The sequence below is a fragment of the Cephus cinctus genome, unplaced genomic scaffold (assembly GCF_000341935.2).
Source record: "Cephus cinctus unplaced genomic scaffold, Ccin1 Ccin1_scaffold0230, whole genome shotgun sequence".
In the NCBI taxonomy this organism is placed as follows: Eukaryota; Metazoa; Arthropoda; class Insecta; order Hymenoptera; family Cephidae; genus Cephus; species Cephus cinctus.
Window position 1 is genome coordinate 23,330 of NW_014332946.1, and position 15,245 is coordinate 38,574.

At 42.7% G+C, this 15,245-nt stretch overlaps 1 protein-coding gene across 1 annotated transcript; it reads left to right on the plus strand.

The window, feature by feature from the left end:
- The first annotated feature begins 1,789 nt into the window (after positions 1-1,789).
- Positions 1,790-13,508, plus strand: LOC107265649. Its single transcript, XM_015735337.2, has 4 exons — positions 1,790-3,911; positions 6,858-6,954; positions 7,079-7,394; positions 7,546-13,508. Exons 1-4 carry the CDS (start codon positions 3,763-3,765, stop codon positions 7,962-7,964), a joined length of 981 nt encoding a protein of 326 aa, XP_015590823.1. The 5' UTR covers positions 1,790-3,762; the 3' UTR covers positions 7,965-13,508.
- The last annotated feature ends 1,737 nt before the right edge of the window (positions 13,509-15,245 follow it).

A 15,245-nucleotide genomic window follows, 5' to 3' on the forward strand; every position in this document is an offset into this window, starting at 1 on the left:
GGCCGCTCACAGCTAAATATATCTGTCTCTCTAGAGCTCTTCAAGGTCACAGTGCTCGGATTGGCCCCACGATAAAGCAGAGCTTGGCTGTGGCAAAAGACTCGCAGCGCATGAGATGCATATAGCCAGTTCAGGAGTAAGGAAGAGATGATAAATACAGCCCCGAGATGGCAGTCCTAGGTTACACCCCTTAGGTGAGTAGGAATAATTTTAGCAACACGTGTTATAAAAGCTAGTGACATTTGATCATGGAGAAAAAATTATTTAACAGTATTGAACACTGGTATGGTATAATAGTAGTAGCCGTTGGAGTAACATTTAAGAATTGTAAAAGGGAAGAACTTTCAGTTGTTCCTTCAGTATGGTGTATATATGTTAGTTTTACAAGGTTGCAACGCAGCCAGAGAACGTTTGATACTCTGAGCACTTTGCACGAAGTATTTCCTGAATTTATCAAGATGAGTACATTTTTTTTACCTGGACTGAGGTTAGAGAAATGAATATGGAAACGAGGGCGGGTACGCACGTGCGTCGAGACCATCGCGATTCCGTGGCGGGTCCCGTAACGCACTTCCGGGAAGCCAGAAGACACGCAAAGAGTGACCTGTTGCTTAAAAGAGAAAAATAATTCTTCGACCGTACGAGTACCCACCCTTTGTTTCAGGTACGTAAATATATAAACAAGGAATTTTAGTGTTACATTAATATTTTCCATGTTTTCGAATATCGAGGATAATAATATGTTTCCTGCATTTATAATACTCTTTCTATAGCCAACCGTCTGGCAGCCCCGGGTTTACTGGCTCTCCCTGGATACCCGGGGTTGAATTTCAAACGCTCACGAGAACAGGGGGTCGGCTCTTTGTATAAGGGGCACGAGGGTTCCGCCGATGTCTCGGAACATAACGGTGCACACGCTCAACGGCCATGCTGCAGGCTTATGGCAGCCAGCTCACTCGGGTAACCTGGGAGACGGGCAAACAGAGTGGAAAACCGGGCCCCTCGTAGCCTGTTCAGCAGAGCTCCCCAGTGGAAACTTTCGCATAGTAACTTACCATAGGGTTGGGTTAGGTTAGGTTGTAATAACCGCATAGGGTAGGTATTCAAGTACCTAGAATACTGCTATTCCACCCACTAAGCAAAAGGATTTAGCATGCTCACGATATAATCCTCTTCAGGAAACCGTCATCTGTATACCTGAAACCGCTTCTACCTGGAAGAGCGACGAAGTTGCCTTGTTTGCGCTCACAGTAAATGAAAATGGTTAGGTTAATATTTTAGCAAGGTTGTACCGTGGTTATTACTACATGTATTGCTCAGTTATAATCCAGATATAACCTGGATTACTCCCAAAGTGCTTTATACCTTCGGGAAATGCCTTTCAGGACCCAGTACTCAAAGTCGGAAAGTTACCAGAAACATTGGATACTTCCCCGTCAGTCCAGCCGACTCAGAGTCAGGATCACCTAGTGGTAGTACCGATGGTAGATGTCGGTGGAAGGGTAGGGCAGCGGTGATGGTGGCAAGGATGCCAGTAGTGGTGGTCGTGGGCAGGGCGAGCGAAGGCAGCGTTAGCAAACGAGCGCTCAGCGAGCCGAGATCTCACGCCACCACTACGTACCACGTCGCATACACGACTGAGGCCAGGCTCTAACACAGTCTTTATCGACACGAGCACATGCGCGCGCAACCTTCTATAGAGATACGCAGCATACAATCTCACACATATATGGATAGCGTCGTCGCACACAGCGTCACACCGACGCTCAGAGAGGACTGTGAGTGCCAGCCGACGCTCGGGTACGGTACTGGTGCGCCTCCCAGCCTTAGCATCGATTTCCAGTCGGGCGACCCAGTGCGATCGAGTGAACGCGCGCGGTCCCCCCTCTAAAATAAAATATCCAGTATATAATTTTGTAAGCAGAGAGATAAGGGCCCGAAGGTGGATAGAAAGGGACTTTTAGTATATTATCGTGGGCCTTAGAGACTGCGAAATCCGTCGTAGATCATACATAATAAAGTGCAATACGTTGAGGAAGCTTGGGAAGGACGGGTTGCGTGAGCGCGCACCATTGTGGTGGGGATACCAGGAGAAGCTGGCGAAGGCGCTGCCCTCAGTCGGTCGCCCGTTTCACTACGGTCAACATACGAGAAAATAAACTTCGTTCGAATAGAGACTCGGTGTTCCCGTTCGAGCCGAGCGTTTATACATCAGGATATATAATAATAAAGTGCGCTCCCGCTACGCTTGGAGCGTTAGCGAATCGCGTTGTGACAAGGGGCGCGGGAGATCCTTAACGAATTCGAAAGCTTTACGTCGAGGCAGGACAACTGGGAGGAGTTTAAAATCCGCGTTGGAGAGAAGCGAGAAAGGAAATAAGTCGTGTTCGATGTATATCGAGTTTACTGACGTCTGCTGAGCTTGCTTTGATCTTGCTGAAGTTTATTTTTCACGTTCATTGTCACATTCTATAGAGCGCTGTTGGTCACAGCTGCGGGAAACGTTGTCGCCTGGGTAAATGAAGTCAGTGATATATCTGAGAAATACAGAGAGGAAGGGATCGTTGTACGAGTAAAGACCTCCTCATCGCAGAGTAACAGCAGCACCAGCAGCAACGAGTTCCGGCTGGCTACGTGTTTCGATGCTCGATAGCGCACGATCGAACGAAGGTCGGCACCAGTGCGGTACTAGAGGATTTAAGGAAGAGAAAAAAATCACCCTGAGAGTTACCACGAGGACTTTGTACCGTCTTGATGGTGTTGTTACTGAATTCCTGGTGAGAAGAGAGTTTCCTGGGAATAACAGAAAATAAAGAGTCACCGAGAGAAAGGGAGCTGATACTCTGTGCTCTCTGACGGCGTTTTCTCTACTCCTGAGAATCGTCACTGTCCACCCGCGTTGTCCTGGAAAGAGAGTTAGGGCGAGAAACGCTCGAAATTTGGATACATAATATATAGGAGGGAACTCACGCTCGTGTGGGAAAAGGAAAGGATAGAGCGCCGGGGACAGAGACAGGGTAGGGAGGTAGAAACACGCCGAGCAGTGCTGCCCCCTATTGGCGAGTTGCTCCCCACCCGGGACAGTCGAACAGAGGTACGCGAGGGCTCCCTCGAAATTCGGCAGAAACGCATGAAATTTCGCAAAGTGCTCGACGTACGGGTTCTGTGGTGCCGCGCGATACCGAGCCCATCGTCGAGAAGATATATTCCGTTGCTCGTGCCGTTTTTCCTTGGCGATCCTGCCATCATAGAAGAAGAAAGAGGGGAAGCAGGAGGAGGAGTATCGAAGACGACGACAACCCACGACGAGGACGTCTACGAGGAGAGCCACTAGTCGCTTTAGCGTCTAGTTTCGAATCGGCGCGCGTGTTGAAGAGTTCACACTCTCCCTCATTCTTGAATATATAGTATATATACTTATATATACATACAAAAGACTCTTTAGAGGGTATTGGCGTGGCGTGGGCTGTTCTCTAGTCCACGTATTATACCGACAGTGAATATCGTGGGGGACACAGAGGCGTAACAACAGTTTATCGTTCGAGTTTGACGCGCGTGATTGAAAAACGTGCGAGCCACTGTTAACAGTTTGACTTATATACAAAGAATAATCTTAAACGCGCCGAAGAAAGAGACACCGCAAAGAAAAAAAGAAAATAGATTGTGCAGGAGGTGAGGAGAGAAGAGAATAGAAGTACGGCGATCGTCGCGGCACGATCGTACTGCGCCCTCACGGCCGTTTCTCGAAACACAGTTATCACAATGGCTTCCGTGAAAGACACAGCGACTTTCTTCGCGGAGGGGACCGCAAATCAGTTCGAGCATGTTCTCAAGCTCTATCCGCAGGCCCTGAGGCTCAAGGCAGATCGCAAGACTAAGAAACCTGAGGAACTGATTAAATTGGACAACTGGTAAGTGATAAACGATGCTTCCTATAGTGCCCACTTTCCCGTAGGGGCTTCCTCTCGCACCGGACAATGAACCCGTGGCTCGCCAGTTGCCAGCACGTAGCGCACTGGTGTGTCTTTTCCGTCCGGGCTCTGGCCCCCTCGAGACCGACCCAACCCGACAGCCTATTTACTCTCTCGTATTGCTACAATCAACGATTGTCCCGAGTCCCCGCCGCTAGATCCACACTGTCTCTCTGCCTCTTTCACGTATTCCCATTTCCTCTCTCACTCTCTTCCTCCCATCCTCGCGCCTGTCGCTCCGTCACTCTTTACCTCTCACTTGCGCACTCGCCCTTATTCTCTTTCACTTTAGCTGTCTGCTCTCCACGCTCTCTATTGCCTCGTTAAAATACCCACGGCCATACACGCGCCGTCACGTGGCTCTTGCGATTTCTACGGATACAAACTGCACTCCTTTCGCCCTTCTCAGATATTCTTTTATTCGACTTTGTCTGATACACAGCTTATACTTTGGTAAGGGTCAATCGTATGTCGTTCCATCTCAGTTGTACACTAAAAGTAGTATTGTGTGTAAATAATCTTGAAGCAATTCGGCGCCACGCGGTAGCCGAACTCGTGGCGTTTTGTCTTTAATCTTTTGACAGGCGGTTATCGTTGATCTGAAACGCGACTGGGCATTATTTTTTGTCTTCTAATATTACGATATTCTTTATCTTTCTCTCTTTTCAGAGTATCCTGATTTTTATTATTCGTCGCTGCAGTTATTTACTCTCCGAATATTTCTATGGACGTTTTATTGTCGACGTCGCTGTTTTCGCCACGAGGCTTCCGTTTCACAGCGTCACGTACGCTTCGTTGCTGTCGCTGCTTTTAACCTATTTCTTTTTTCTAGTCACGCTATGGGCTTATTTGTTAGCAACGTCGGCGAAGCTTTCAGGATTGAAACACCATTGTCACGTTTATATTCCATTCCACACGATTTCTGTTGTTCCTAGCTTTATTTTCCTTCTGCAAATTTCAAAAAGCACGTCGACCTGCGGCGTCATGTCCACCTCGTTAAAGCCATCTGTGTAGTTTAGGAAATATCGAACGATATCGAATATTTTCCAACCGAGATTATTTTTCGTGTACATCATCAGTCATTCCCTTGCATCGTACTCTATAAAAATTTACTTTTACAAAACAATCCAATGACACGTACCCACTAGCAATGTGACAACACACGAGACTCTGTAACGCATTCCGACGTTGCTTCGCCATTTTAAAGTACTCGACGCCGAGTGGCTGTCTAGCTTGTTCGTAGAAATTCAAAATTTGTCTCAACACGTAAATCCAGCAGGGATATTCCAAGAATCTAGAACACGTCTATTTTTTTGCCGATTCGAGGAAGAATAAATAATTTACGAGACCTCGGTTACAGAATAGCTCCGTGACGGCGTTGTTTTCAGTGCGCGACGCCGCTTCATTCCACAGCGTCACGTCTGCCTTAATTAATTAAGGCAGGTTGAAGCTTCGTTAAATTCGACGGTAAAGTCCCCTCTCCCCCTCTCGTTCTACCTCTTGCGTTCAACTCGTCGCGAGCGTCCTCGGCGTCAACGTCTTTCAAAAATCGAATAATAACTTTGCGGTTTCCGGAAGATGATTTTCCACAAGACCGCGGCCATTAAGGTTCGACGAGTCGTATTCAGATTCATTATTTATCCTTTCTCGAGAGTCTGGCACAAAAAATTTTCCCCGGCATTCGTCCTCCTTTAAATTCAACCGGATAATTGTTTTTCACTAGCGTTTCAATTAGGGGTACAAGAAAGAAACTTCGTAAAGGGGGGAAGCAGTAAGTACATTTTCCTGGCTCTTTTCATTCTCTACCGAAGTTGCACGGCGCCAGGCGTAAACTGACTGATCGAATTTTTATTTTTCAATATCCCCGTCAATTAAATTTCAATTACCAACCGAGTTTACCTTCTTACCATCTTATCCTCTACTCTCCTTCTCTCCGTCCCTACAACCGCCACCGTATCGCACTCTTTCACGTGTAAAAAAAATCAATGCAACGTCTCTTCCGTATCGACCGGTACGCCTCGCGTCGTTGTTTTTAGTTCCTATTAAAGCCTGTTCGTGTCAAGGTTGTTTTTACAGTGCTAACTAACAACGTGCCGTCCCGGCTGCTGGCAGCGTCGTCGTGACGCCCGCCTTGTCAAACTCTTGTGACACTACTTGATTCGGTGTTAAGGCCAGCAGTTTCACGTTACTTCCACGACACTTGTGTGACCGTACGAAATCTGTAGATAATATTGGGCACAGATTGGTATCGATTAACAGTGAGGTAGGACTGTCTTTTAAATCGTTCGGAACGTTTTGAATTACGTGGTGTGCAGAGTGCAACGAATGTGCAGGCAACGCGGAACGTTACTAAGCCGTACCATAATAAGGGATTAACCTCTTTCGATTTGCATTGCCGTTTTCCGATCTAGTTCGAATATATCGGGGGATGATTCCGATAGGATCGATCGGTAGCAATGGCGTCGCGTTACGTGTGAAGTGAAAAATTGAGCGACTTTTTTTTTTATCAACCCCTATAGCTGAGATTACTATCTGGCCTTTTTTTGTAGTTGATGTTTTAAACGTTTTATTAGTTTTTTATCTTGCAATTTTAACTTTTTTTTTTACCCTCTGCGACTGTTCTCTCGGATTACGGTGGAAACGCGTAAACGCGTCAAGGCTGTTTATGTGGCGTTGCGTGTCGAGGGTGAGACTCAAAATGGACGTACCTATTCCTCGTGTCATCCTGTAACGATGAGAGATAAAAAAAATATAAATTGACATTTAAATTGCGAGTTCACATTTATGGCTTGCGTCTCGTTCGGTGCGCTTGACATGTTAAATTATTTACGTATTTGGGTTTTGACACTGGACTTAGGCAATTTTTCTTGTATTTTCTGTCTGAAGGTATCAGAATGAGCTTCCAAAGAAGATCAAAGCGCGAGGCAAGGACGCTCATCTCAATCACGAGGAGCTGGTGCAAACGATGAAGTGGAAGCAAATAGTAAGTGGTCATTTGATCGCGTGATAGACGCACGTAGATTTATTCGATGCCGTAAGTAGCGAAGAAAAAGGATAAAAAGGGGGAAGAAATACGTAATTCTGATCCGGTGGCTTTGCGTTTTCAGCGTGGTAAGTTCTACCCGCAGCTGTCCTACTTGGTGAAGGTTAACACGCCAAGAGCCGTGATGGCCGAGACGAAGAAGGCGTTCAAGAAGCTACCGAACCTCGAACAGGCCATCACGGCTCTGTCGAATCTGAAGGGCGTTGGTACCACAATGGCATCGGCACTGCTCGCCGCAGCATCCCCAGAGAATGCACCCTTTATGGCTGACGAGTGTCTCATGGCGATTCCTGAGATCGAGGGTATCGATTACACTACCAAGGAGTATTTGAACTTTGTCCAGCACATTCAGAATACCGTGGAGAGGCTCAACAAACAGAGTAAGTATCCTCGCCTGTTTGGATCACCACCCTGAAACCGGTGATCCGAGAGATAGCGATGCAGATGAGCTTGAGATTTACGTTATTGGGGAAGGAGGAGCAGCATTATCGAGAGGACAATTTTCGAATACTAACTAAATTGTTACTTCAGCGTCCAATGGGAAGACTTGGAGCCCCCACAGAGTCGAGCTGGCGCTCTGGACTCACTACGTAGCATCCGAGCTGAAGCCTGAACTCCTGGACGGGATTCCCGGCTCCACCGAGAATGGGAATTCACATCCTCCGACCAATGGCGAGGCCACCGAACCCTCAGACGACAGCAATCAGGATACCGTAGTCGCAAATGGCAAGGAACCAATCGACCCGGCCGCCATCGACGAGAATAGCACGACATCGTTCACTGAAGATTCGTTGGATAAGCCCGCGACTCCCATAACAGTCGCGCCCGCAAGCGAAGACACAAATGACTCGTTGGCCACGAACGAAAGCAATACTCGGCCAACCGACAGCGAGGATACGGAGGACTCGCAGGACGTCCAGGAGCCACCGACCAAAAAGAGCAAGAAGTGACCCCTTAGCCGATCCCTCATAAACCCTGTCACCCCACTCGTGTCAGCCGCCAACCTCGCCGTCATCAGGGCGAGGCGCTTCTAGCTGCCGGTAAACTCCTACGGGTCGCGTCCATGGACAAACCAACTGTTAATTCTAACCTCGTCGCGCACGTCGCCCGCGCTCGTCCTCGAGATATTTGCCTGAATGCCGGAGCGAATGGGAGATAGAGAGACAGATCGAGCGAGAATCACTGAGCGAATGCAAACGCGAGAGGGAACTTAGGTGATCGAGATGAAGATTTAAGGATTGGTATGGTTCGTAAGGCAGAAAGAAAAGGAGAAGGTGACAGATCGAGTGCGGCATGCACGGATGGAAAATAGCGCGAGGGTATGATAGGGGAATGGATTGAAAGTGCAAGAGTGCAATCTCAAGTACTGAAAGTGTGAAAGATTAAAGGATAAGGAAGCAATTTGTCTCTTCTTTGCGAACGCTTACACCGGCCTGTCTCCTTTCTCTGAAATTTCGGTCGTGCCCTTTCTTCAGAGTCGTATAATAATTCGCGACACGTTGCGAAATTCATGTTGGTATTAATTCCACGTGACTTTCGACAAATGTATATTATATACACATGGACTTTTTTCCACTCCATCTTTGTTCTCTCTCTTTTTTTTTCTTTTCTTCTTTTTTTTTTTTATACAATCATTTTTATTTTCTCCGTTCGGCTACTTTGGGGCTGCCCTTCGATTCTATATCGCGTTCTCAACGGCGAATTTATATTGACGGGCGACGAGGCCCACGAGAATGAAAATGCATCGAGGTCGCTAATTATTAATACTTCATTTTTGTTTACTTCTTTTCTCTAAATTTTCGCCGATACCCGAGCACCCACATCCCATTCGTGTTAAATCAACTGCAGACCCTCGTTTTTCTTAAACTCGTCACAAGTATTATCATATAGCTTAACCTTCGCGCTAGTCTCTACTGAATACAGAAAATCATCTTCAGTACGAATAATTATGAATAATCGATTCTTTATCAGGAAGAGATATTTTTTAACCGAGCAGAACCATCAGAGAAGTGCGAGAGAATCGAGGAAAATATCGGTAACTAACGAGTAAAACGAGGATGGATGTAAAAAAAAACGGACGTATATTTTTTTTTCCTTCCTTTAACGCGACCACAGTGCCGAAAAAGGTCGACCCACTATTGCGTCTAAGAGAGTACAGGAACCCGTGACCAGCAACAGGACAAGCGTGACGAAAGCTGAACCCTAACGATAACATTTATTATATTAATTAATAACGATAAATATTAAATAATAATTATACCGAATCATTACCATAATTTATATACCTAAAGAAAACTGCATGTCGGAGTGATGCATGGAGCAAACCAAATACCTTGTAAGTAAAGTTTAGAAAGAAATAATAATAATAAAAATCGGAAAAAAAGAAAGAAAGAGAGAGAGAGATTACAACGACAGCGTAGAAAATGCGTTACGTGAAATGACTTGGGAAGATGTATCGAAGAGCAAAGAGAAGGAAGGGATTAATACCGGCTGATGATTTTCAATGGTTAATTTCTATTTTTTTTTTTTCCTGAACAATTAAAACAACTATCGAATTTCGAGAAATGATTAATTATTTATACGAGATCGACACCTGTCCGACCCTAATGGCGAAAGGGATGGCAATGACGGCACGTAGTTTCTACGTATTCGCGTCAAGATTTACTGTACAGGTAATTTAACTAGTATTTTTGCATAACGACTGTAATAACGATAAAAGTAATGAGAGTTAAAGAAAGAAGGAAAAAAATTAACACGAGGGCAAAAGGTGTTTAATGAAAATTAATGGAATCGAGTGTATGACTGAATTAGTATACAGGAGTGAATGCTTATAGCCGAAATTTAAAAACAAATCAGGTGCGAATGAAAGTCATTGATAGTAAAAGACTAAGAGACAGAGAGAGATGGAAAATTATATTGATCGATGATAGCACGTGCTTGATTAGGATTAGGAGAGTTGATTGAAATTTTATATGTTAACGTCAAATCCTTGTTCCAAACTTAGTAGATCGTCATACGCATCTGATCAAAATAAAATTAAATAATTCAAGCAAGCGTAAAGATATCGGACAGGATATCCATTGATCATCGAAGGAATCCTCGATCGCGTGTACTTTTGTAATAATAATAATAATAATCATTTATATTTATTTACCGTCTAATTTATTCGATATCGCGTTTCAGCGTCAACGATTGAGCTAGAGCGACGATTGGGGTAATCGGTAGCCATTTTATTATTATTAATTATTATCATTATCGTTCTCCACCACGACAGCATCCTTTTTATCACTTTCTTGGGCTTTTCACTCAATTTCCATTCTCGTGCTTCTGTTTTATAATCGCCGGGCCGAAATACACGAGTAAAATTATGCGATGATAAATTTTTTAAAATTGAAAAAAAAAAGCAAAGAAAAAGAAACATTCCAGATTTAATATACGCAAGGCTGTTGCGAATTAATGAATTACCTAGTCGCATACAAGCAAAAAGTGTCTTTCTTCTCCTCTCTCTCCTTTTTATCTCGATTCACGAACTTTTGGTATTGTCGCTTGCAGTCGCGACTGTGAAATCGCCATTAGCTTGTTTACCGTCTCCGCATGCATCGTCGCCAAGATTCGCCGCCAGGTGGACACGTTTATTTCTCTTATTCGTAATAGCCTCGACGGCTGTCGTTCCGTATGATTGACATTTACCTACAATGGAAATCATCGTAAAGGTGAGAGAAAAAAAGGACCGATTTAAATACTTGCGTCTGAAGATTGTTCTTTTGAGTTTCTCTTTTTAGTCGTATCCTCCTTCTCCTCCGCGTGTCGTGAAAAAAAAAATAAAAGTCTATCGAACCGGCGTTTATCTGTTTATATGACTTACGAGACTTATTTTAAAAGTTACGCTCGTTCTCGATTAGCGAATGAGTGCGAGAGAGAGAGCGTAGAGTGCAGAGAAAACGAGAAAGAGGGAGACAGAGAGAGAATTGACAACGAGCCATTAGCGCGAAAGTCGGCGCATCGCTGTAAATGTTATAGACAGCTTATCATTATTATATTGTGATTTAATTTGCCACTTAATCAATAAATGCTATCGTTATCGTCGCACAGCGTCACTAAACTTCGCCACAGTTACTATTACATACATATACATATATATATATATATATGCTGTTACAATACGGATGTCGATAAACCTGCTGGCCGTTTTACGTGATTGCGAAGCAGAAGGAAGAAAAGAGAAAAAAAAGTAATGGAAGGACTCGCTGCCAATCAATTAAATAGGAGGAAAGTTCGGGAGCTGAAGGAATTACGTAACTGCAGCAGAAGGGAATGTAAGGAGGGATTAGGATGACGGTAGCGGAGGTAATAGAAAGAGGAAATTAACAGGAAGCTAGTAGACGTATGGTATTACATGGATTTACGTAAAATCCATGGTCCATCGAAAATACAAATTTTATGTTTGTGTTCGATAGCAAATCAAAATTGCAATCGATATTAATAATTCCTGTAAATTTTGCTTGAACAGATAAAAATTAAGGGTGAAAAAAATTGTTTTTTTTTTGTTTTTTTTTTTTTTAAGAAATACAAATTTTCTACAGTAACAATGGCATCGGCCAGATGTTCCTACTCGTACGAAGAGAATTTTATACATTTTCTCTCTCTCTCTCTCTTTCTCCTTAATTTTTTTTTACGTATACAATTTTTTCGTCTTCTCTTCGTCCGATACCCAAAATTTGCCCACTCTCGTTATTTTTTTCCATTTCTTTTTTCCCTCGACTTAGACCTTAGGGCACATTTTGTAAGAACTAGATTAATTAAGGAGTAGTGGTAATTTGACTACGAAACTGTATAGTGCAGCTGTTGAATGACACAATAAAACTGTAAAAATCGAACCTGCTGTAATAACGTGAAATTATGTATTATATGCGTAGACATTCGCGTGATTACCTATATGTACGTTAACGCGTGTACATATATGTAAACACGCGATAATATATAGATACGCGCTTACATACCGAAATCCAAAATAATTTTAATGAGTTATCTTTCTTCTTTCTTTGTTTCCTTAACTTTGCTTTTATCGCTTCGCGAGTTATCTCGCTCGTCAAGAAAGAAAAATTACCACCCTGTCACGCAAAGGGACTTTTGCGTACCGGCGATAACGTGACTACAAAAAATGGTCAAACATAGGAAAAGTAAAAAAAGATGAAATTAAAGTGACCGGTACATTTCCTCTATTTCCGCCATTTTTGTCGCCTCTATCTCTCTCTCTCTCTTTCTCGCAGGAATAATTAATTCTCCGTACATTTGCAATTCCACGCGGAGTTTAACGATTCAAAATCAATTTCCACCCCCCTCACTACCCAGCCCCGTTTTCATCCGTGCAAAATTTCATCTCAGCTTTCCCCATCATCCTTCAGGGATTTACGATTGAAATTCACAAATTCAAATCTTCAGTAATCCTTATGACTCTGGATGACGAAAGGATGTGCCAGTCCCCCTATATGTATATGTAGATCAAATTTTTTATTGATTAATTGGATTATAAATACAAAATAGTAACAGGCGGATTGAGCTTTTTACGTAATTACGCTAGACTCTTTCTATTTCAAACTTGATAAACGAATTACGTTATGATTATTGCATACGGTTACAGACCCGCGTACAATAGACGTGTCATATACGTATACATATATATAATACAAACATACATGTAGAAGGAAATAGATAAAGCATAAAATAGGCAGTGCTTTATCTAAATTAATTAGCCTATGGTCTCTGAGGCAACTGTAAATTCTGCACTTACAATAGACTAACAATGAGTCCTGAATTGTGTTTCCAATCGTTTTCAAATCCTAATGGAAAACGCCGTTTTAGGTTAGGACGCGAAGTAAACTGCGGAAAGCGTATCCATATACCCATATAATATGTGTATCCAATTTCCGGTATTAGCCGATCAAGGTTCAAATGCACGTCCGAAACCTTGTAGAGAGAGAGAGAGAGAGAGCTGCAATTAAAATATAATTAATTAAAGCGGGACAGTGAGTGTGTGCATAAGATTGTGACCTTAAGTGTATTTGCATATTTGAGGTTAAGAATGTACCAAAATTGCAGTCCTGATAACCATGGGCGTCGAGGGCGACGAACCGGTCGATCACTTATCGACGTGCGTATTTTATTATTAACTTCTGACATAGGGCGGGCGACGATCAGGAGGCTAAAAAAAGATGTCGTAAAACGGTTAGAAAATATATACAGGAATATTACAAGGAAAGACATCCTTCGTAAGGTTTTACATTCACGTTAGTGCTTACAGTGTCGAGACATTGCTATTTTTTATATTTTATCTGACGTTTACATTTGTAGTGCAGTCATGAGATACGAGTGGATGATGTATTGTCACGAGAGAGAGAGAGAGAGAGTGAGAGAGAAGTGCAGGCGGTATACGAATATACGTATGTTTGGATATGCGAGTAAAAATTCAAGCTGAAGGACGGCTTATGCAATGTTAAAAAAAAAGACATTGCACGACGTATTCTCTGCATGCAATTTTTCTTATTAAAGATTCACTACGCCTGGACAGGCAAAACGCAAGAAAATATAGAAATGCCGTTTTGTTAATAAATAGGGGACAAAGAGGTTTAGGAATGCTTCGATTGGTATGTTTTTGAATTTCTTTTTCCAACACAATTTACGGCTTATTCGCGAAAGGGACGCGGTGACTAGTTTAAATGATGAATATAATGGCCGGTCGATATCCGATTCGGGATAGGAACTCATTAACAATCTTATATTTAGTAATTATGAGAAATTCGCGAAGACGCACTGCCACGAGCGAAAGGAACAAGACAAAGCTTCGTAGGGCTGGAAGTGTGACGAATCGATGTGTCCGGGTGTTTTAGAGCGAATGAGAAGACTGGGATTGTTTTTGTCTGAGAGAGAGAGAGAGAGAGAGAGAGAGAGAGAGAGAGAGAGAGAGAGAGAGAGAAAAAGGGAAAACAAGTGTGCGTGAGTGCGATAGGAATGACTGGGAGTTAAATGAAGCGAGAAAAAAGAAAACTAGAACGGCAAAGAAGAAAAAAAAGGTTTGTGGATACGATGGAAGTCGCGGGAAAATGAAAAAGTAAAATGGTCGACATAGACGATTTACATAGTTCATGAAAAAAAAAGACTTCTGCATATTGTACCTCATATAGGATCCTGGAACAATTTATATACACTACGTAGCGCTGAATATTGTAAACTTAGATATTTCACTTATGGCCTTAACGAAAGGAAAGAGCAAAAAAGTAATTAACAAAAAATATAGATGGAAAAAAAAGAACATGAGTTTTAAAATAAATGGAGAAACAATTAAATGCGAGGTAGCAACACCGATTCACGGCGATTTTTAGTTTCGAATGTTACTAGCTGTATTTAATATAATTATTGGTTGTACGGAGTTATTTTAATCTTTATTATTATGGTAATAATGGGTAAGATTGACGACGTGTATGTAGCTACTGAGAGAGAGAGAGAGAGTGCGAAAATGAACAAGAGTGCAAGAGAGAGAGGAGTGTATGAGATATTTCTTTGACAACTAATGATTTTCCAAAATGCCAGGATTACTGCGAAGATCGTCTATTAATGATAAAAATGTCGATTGTCATTATTTGTAAGGGTGAACGACGACCCCGACAAGAATTAATTGACTACGAGAATAAAATGATACGATAATGATAATGACCACGACGATGATAACGTTGACGTCGGGATCAACCGCAAGGATGATTTAACCTTTGTCAGTTTTCGATTGGGTAAAGATGATTGTAATTATCAGAGTGAACATTAATGTAGTGGATGATTATTTAAAAAATAAATAAAAATACATGATCCCAAGTGTAGACGATTTATACCTAAAGTAGTCCTAAAAACATATTGAGAAGGTATTACTTTTGAAGAAAAAAAAGTAAATAAATTCTTAATATCGCAAAAAAATGCCGGTAGCGTCAACGTTGACGTTTCCTGCTTTTAAATACATAGGACGGCGAGTACACCTTATTGACGTCTTCTACAAGGAGACCAAAATCGATACACGATACAACTAGGGAAGCACGTTTCCCCTGGGAATTATCTGGGAAGACAGTAATTTCTTTCTGAACGAGACAAAAGATAGCTAGACAATTTATCACTGAGCATTCGTGCGTATAGGTTATGTGCGACAGACATATTTTCCAGATCTGTCAAGAGAGAAAAGCATAACGAGG